Below are 6,248 nucleotides of genomic sequence, written 5' to 3' on the forward strand. Positions count from 1 at the left end.
TAAAATCCTGTCTTGGTCTTTGTCCTTGAAATTAGAAATATTAATTTGATTATATTATAGCTTAACCTAGATTTATTCTTATGAAAACAAATGCCCTTTGTATGTCTGAATAGGAACAATATCTGAATAGGATCTCTACTCATTAATTGTACAAGAGCCACATGGTTTACTCAATTCAAGTAAGAGATGTTGAAAGCCTAGCTCAAATTAATCTCATTCTGTTCCTGACAAGTGCATAAGCTAATAGAAAAGTAATTACAACCCTAGAAATTAGTATTGGAACTATTTACAGTAATTTACAAGTTGTTGTTAATTAGGTAGTTATTATATAGGATTTAGCTAACAAACGAGGTGTTAAATATGAAAAGTTTTAATCAACTTGGTTCTTCAGTTTATTTGTTCGCTTAAGCAAGTATTGGGGATTTGAATTAACAATTTATTGACCAGTGATAAATTTTTAAATAAAATTTAGAATTGTGATAAATTAGTCTTTGACCTGTCGAATTGAAAAAATCATAAACAACAAAAAATATGAAAAGTTTTATTGAAAATCCAAAAATTTAAAGTTTCTAATGTTTTTGTAGTACATTTATCTTTTTTGTTTAAATGTTTAAATTTTAAAAGCTGGCACCTTTACATTGTTATTGAAGCTACATGTTGTATATGCTAAATGAGAAATTTCTCTCCTAACAAGGGTGTTGCTTTTATGTAGTTAGTAGTTACTGAAAGTGTATGTTGAACAGCCGAATGAAACTAGTTGAAGGAACAACCAAACAATGGCACATAGATCTTGAGTTAATACTTAAAATTATCACTGAAATTTAATTCCGACTTAATTTTCAATTGACTCAAATTGTATTCTAAATTTTTAAAGAGTGATTCAAGTTGGTCATTCCGTCCATTTCCATCACCAGAAAAATGACGTGACACGATTAAACGCGTCGTTTTGCTGTTTGTCCCTAAACAACGTTGTTTTACTCTTGTTTCCTCTTCTTTTTCCTACTTTTCAGTGTCTGAACCACCCACCACCTTATTGTCACCATTCTCAATCATACATTCCCAATCTCACCACCACCTCCTCCTCACCTCCCCCTCACCTCACCACGTAGTTTAAATTTAGCATTAATAATTAGCTCTGTTTTACTATTACTAGATCTGAGTGAATGAATATATCAAAATCATTTTTTTCATCCAAATCCACATAACCAAATAGGTTACGTCATTAGAAGTATGGACAAATAAATAAGTGACTAACAACTAAACCTCGTCAAAGAACCTTCATCTTCAATGTATTATGTATAACTCGTAGCTCCACCTTCATACACTATTATCCAAATCTTTGAAGAAATGGAAAATGGAACATTTAAGAAATTCTTATCTAAATCTTTGCCTCTAAACAATATCATGAAAAGGTGAGGAGAGGGGGGGTGTTTGGTGGTGAGAGTGGAGTTAAAAAGATATGATTGAGGGTGGTGACAATGGGTTGGTAAGAGGTTCAGACATGGAGAAGGAGGAGGAAGAAAAGAGGAAGAGTAAAATGATGTCGTTCAGATACAAATAACAAAACAACGTCGTTTAATCATACTACATCATTTTTCCATTGATGGAAATAGACACTACATCATTTTTCCATTGATGGAAATAGACGGAAAAGCCAACTTAAGTCATGTCTTAAAATTTCAAAATATAATTTAGATGAAGTCAAATTTCAAGGATCATTTCGAAGATCATTTTGAGTATTAACTCCATTGATCTCCTTGCAAAGTTGTGCTACTACATTAGTAACCTTGCATTGTATGTCCCAAAAGATTGAAGAGCGAGACCCTGCATCCGTGGTTGAGGATTCATTTATGGAGAAAAATGAACTTGAATGGAATACATACAATTCTGTACAACATAATGAGAAATTGATATGAAAGTTCATATACGAGATTGATTTTATATCCAACCAACCGCGTACTGCCAAATTCCACCTTGTGACAATAAATTTCAACCGTCAACATAAAACACAAACATCAAAAGTTTCCTAATTCATGCCTACATGCTACAGCCACTGACCAAACCAAAATAATCCAAAAGGATTTCACTACTTGATCAAAAATGTATATGCTCAAGAAGCAAAAACATCTTTTAGATGTGTACCCTTCAAAACTCGTCATTGTCGCCATAGCCTGCGACACCAATACATACATCAAATTCCAACCTTTTAGTTCACCCAGATAGTGTGGTCCGGACAAAGCTATTTACTACGAACAAAAGCTCTGGCCCTTTTCATTTTTACTATAATAGTGTCTTTTCCCACTCATATTAGAGGCATAAATTACCCTTTTTTCACAATGCTTGATGCACTGCATATTAGGATCATATACTATATCTTACTAATCCTCCCTCCCTGATGCATTGCAGATTCATATTGTACAAAAGACCATACAATTCTGTACAACCAGAACTTCAAGGCCCTGAAAAAATATATGCAGTCCTTGCACCAAAATTATCATGTGCTCCGCCCAATGTCTTTGCCAGAAAACTCTCCGTTTCCAAAAGATGCTGCTGCTGCAGCACTAACATCCAAACCACCACCAATAGATGTGATGAGTGCCGACAAGCCTCCACCAGGAGTTCCCCCAGCAGCCATCCCCAATCCTAGAAAATCGAGGGTGGTATGCTTTGGACCAAACATGGAAGGAGTCCCCATCATTAATTCCTTTAGTCCAGAGCCACTGTCAAAAGACAGCCCAAGTCCAAGCCCCGCCGGAACCGAGGCACTCTCTGGTTCAGCCGGCTGCTGACCCCATTGCAAGCCATCTTGCTGAGCTGGTGAAGACGAAGCAGAAGAGGACACTATACCTAAACCACGAAGCAGCGAGGCATTGGTTGCAGCCGCACCCATTTGAGCTGCTTTTTGCAGCAAAGCAGTGGCAGACATGGTTGGCTGTGGCGGTGGTGCATATTGGCGGCGCTCCTGCCCTCCTGTTCCAAAAATTGACGAGCCATGATTAGTGGCAAGGCACAAAGAAATGGGCTCCGAGGAGGATGGCCCTGGGAGATCTGTTGGATGATCAGGGGGCCCCATGGCCCTAACGAGGTCGGTAAATGCAGGTGGCGTTTGGGATTGCAGGTTACCCGATGCAGTTGATGAAGCGAACAAACTTGCAAATACACTGCTGCTAGTACCACCATTGCTTGTTGAGCTAGTGCTGCTGCTACAGCTCCCATTCAGAGCAGTGTTAGCTTGTGGCTCTTCTATGATTTGTGGGGAATTTTCTGGCAACTCTGAAATAGGTGGAGGAAACAGTAGTGACATTAATAATAATCGTTGATACTAGTATTAATAAGAGGGAGAAGTGAAGAGCAAAAGCAACCACTTAAGAAGCATAATGGTTCAGGACTTGGAAAGCATGCACCTTTCTTTTATGTGTTATATAAAATAAAGTGCAGTAGCGAAAAGAACATATAATAGTTTCCTTTTTCTCAAATCCACTCCCCTTTCCCTTAAAAAACAAAGCTTTTCTCTTTTTAGCTTTTGGATCTTTTGAGTTTCTTCGTCCACAATTGCATAGTTTAGATCTCACAGTACCGAAGAACACAAATTTTTATTATACTTAATTAGCTCTCCGAATCTCTTGCCACTGAACTTCGGTGTTACGAATAACAAACAAATTGAAAAACCACAGATGAAAACAAAGAAAGATAACCCAAAAAAAAAAAAACTAAGTTCCAAGATCAGATAGAGATAGAAAACAAAGTCAACAAAAACAGAGTTCTTATTTGTTTTCTAGTTTTAACCACATCATACCCGACAAAATAAGCCGAAAATTTGTTTAAAAAAAATTAAAAATCAACCCTTTTTCCAGAGTCGGATATGATCTACCTGGATTATGAGTCTGCAAAACCAGTGGCACAACAACAGTGTTTGGCTGGGTGGTGGTGGTGGTGGTAGTAGTAGTAGTGGCCGGCAGTGGCGGAGCTTCCGGCTGAACCGGAGGAGGCGGCGGTGGTGGAGCAGGAGCAGGAGTAGTAGCAGGAGGTGGAGGTGTCGGCTGAGGCGACGAAGATTCAGCGTTAACAGCCTTAGAATCTGATTCAGAACTAACCTTAACACCAATCTGAGACTGAGTAGTTTGTGAATGAGTCTGAGATCTCGCACTTTCCTCCGCCAACGCATCACAAAAAGCCCTATGCGTGATGAAGCTATCCCTCCTTCAAAAACATAAAAAACGAAAACTTTTAAAAACCCCAAATCCCTAAAAAGAAAAGATTAGACACCATCGTTGAAAAACAAGAGAGAAACCTTGAGAACAAAGTGCCACAATCGCATTTGTACTCTCTAGTGCCGCAAATCTTAGAGTGAGCCTTCCAATCTGATTGAACAGCGTATTTCTTAGAGCACTTGTCGCATTTCCACTTCTTCTCCCCGTGCTTTCTGCAGAAGTGCTTCTTGATTCCGGTGAGATCCCCGAGCGCGCGTGAAGGATCGTGGTGAACGCACGTTGGCTCGGGGCACACATACACCCTCTTCTTCACCTCCTTGCTCGACCTCTGCCTCAGCTTCCATGGAAGGTTGTGACCCCTTCGATGGAGCTGAAGGTTCTGATCCCTCTGGAAACCCTTGTTGCAGATTTCGCACACGAATCTGTTCGTCGCCAATAGGGTCTTCGGAGACAGAGCAATCACCTCTGCATCTGGATCTGTAAAAGTGAAAGGTTATACATATATTTTAAGGAAAAAAATTATAATAAAATCAGAAGAAGGAAGAAGACAAAGATGAAGTTTTTTTTTTTTTCAATTTTTGTTTGTACCTGGCATTCCTGGAAGATTACGCTTTTTCTTGGTGGCTGATTTTGAAGGTACTGTCTGATTGCCAGAGGAAGAAACACTAGCTTCCCCTGAAGCTGTTGAAACATTGTCTAAATCAACCGGCATGGCAAAATATTCTTCTTTACAAATCTCAGGGCATTTACCCCTCTCTATAAAAATTTCAAAGCTACGTTTTTTCTCTCTTCTGAGCTATAAAGTTTTAATTTTTTTTTCCCTTTCCCCTCTTTCTCTCTGTTTGTTCTTGTTCTAGGGTTTTCTTTTTTGTTTCCCCTGCTCTGTAAGCTTCTCCCACTTTCCCCCCTCTCTCTTTCTATCTATATCTACCAGTCAACCTTTGATTTGTTTTTCTTCTTTCTACCTCTTTTTTTTTTTTCTGAATTTTCGCACCACCTACCAGCTCTGATGATGGGGTCTCTGACCAAAATTCACGTTATCCAAAGAGCTCAAATGATTAAACCCAATAGTGGCACCTTAAACAACTCTGCCTGAAGCCATAAAAAGAGAGAAAAAAGGAAGGAAAACCCTCTTAACCGGAAATCACTCTGATCGAAAATTGGACAAAGAGAGTGTCCTAATAAGGTGGCGGCGCCCCCAATGAGAAAGAAAAGCAGAACCCCCTCAATATCTCTCTCCCCTTCTCTTGTTTGTTCCTAAAGTTTGTAACTTTTTATTTTGTTTGAGCTGAGTTAAATGAAAAAGTCTGAGGGGAGGGGCAGCTATAATTATAATTGGATAATTAGATTAGTGTAGTAGTTATAGTAACTGATTACTGATGAGATTGATTGATTAGTGGAATTCATTAAGCATGGTTGTTGTGTGTGAGAGCGTGGTTAATGAAACGAGACTCATTTATTATTATTGGGCTGGGTCGTAGAAAAATTGAGAGAGAGAGAGAGAATGAATGAGGGTAAGAAAAATCTTTTCTTGGTGTCCAAGTTCGTATCCTCTTCCACTTTGAATGAATTTGCAAATTGGGAACACAGCACAGTCTCGTTGGAAGTGTGTTTACTCTAATGTTTGTCGTTTTGTGATTTGTTTGGACCCTTATTTCTGTACAAACCGACAGGGACACACCATTTCACAGGTACACTATAATCAGTTTTATATAAATGGTAATAAAAACAAACAAACTAATATAATGTAATCGAATTAATGGATTAAAAAAACCGTGAAAGCAAAATCAATTTTCAAAGATTGTACAAAGTCAGAGAACTTTAGTCTATAAAATTGAACGGGAACTTTTCACTGTTTTGGACCACTAAGAAATTGCCACGTACCCTTGGTTCCTGTGCATTACACCATTCATCACTGTAATTTCTTTTCTGCACAAGTTAAAATTTCGATATAATTTTGACCTTATAGAGTGATAATAGAAACGTAACAAGGTTAACAAAGACGTGCCTAAATGTTTCTCAGTGGGTCAAAGATGT

The 6,248-nt window shown here is 38.4% G+C and overlaps 1 protein-coding gene across 2 annotated transcripts; it reads right to left on the reverse strand.

The window, feature by feature from the left end:
* Positions 1-1,847: 1,847 nt before the first annotated feature.
* On the reverse strand, positions 1,848-5,890 carry LOC112800676 (zinc finger protein ENHYDROUS). Of its 2 annotated transcripts, XM_025843034.2 has the most exons (5): positions 4,800-5,874; positions 4,292-4,688; positions 3,872-4,200; positions 3,124-3,273; positions 1,848-2,970 (listed from the first exon to the last, which is right to left on the reverse strand). In XM_025843034.2, the coding sequence occupies exons 1-5, from the start codon at positions 4,921-4,923 to the stop codon at positions 2,495-2,497; spliced, it is 1,476 nt and encodes a 491-aa protein (XP_025698819.1). In that variant the 5' UTR covers positions 4,924-5,874; the 3' UTR covers positions 1,848-2,494. The 2 variants fall into 2 exon arrangements, with proteins under 2 accessions (XP_025698819.1, XP_025698818.1); XM_025843033.2 differs by having other exon boundaries at positions 1,848-3,273; positions 4,800-5,890.
* Between the last annotated feature and the right edge of the window lie 358 nt (positions 5,891-6,248).

This window comes from Arachis hypogaea, chromosome 5, assembly GCF_003086295.3.
Source record: "Arachis hypogaea cultivar Tifrunner chromosome 5, arahy.Tifrunner.gnm2.J5K5, whole genome shotgun sequence".
NCBI classification, from domain to species: Eukaryota; Viridiplantae; Streptophyta; class Magnoliopsida; order Fabales; family Fabaceae; genus Arachis; species Arachis hypogaea.

Excerpts from the sequence above, each read along its gene's own strand:
- LOC112800676 (XM_025843033.2), bottom strand. The coding sequence starts at position 4,923 with ATGCCGGTTGATTTAGACAATGTTTCAACAGCTTCAGGGGAAGCTAGT. Across the intron at positions 4,201-4,291 it reads TGTGGCACTTTGTTCTCAAG|GAGGGATAGCTTCATCACGC; the intron begins GTTTCTCTCTTG and ends ATGTTTTTGAAG. Across the intron at positions 3,274-3,871 it reads TTTGCAGACTCATAATCCAG|AGTTGCCAGAAAATTCCCCA; the intron begins GTAGATCATATC and ends CACCTATTTCAG.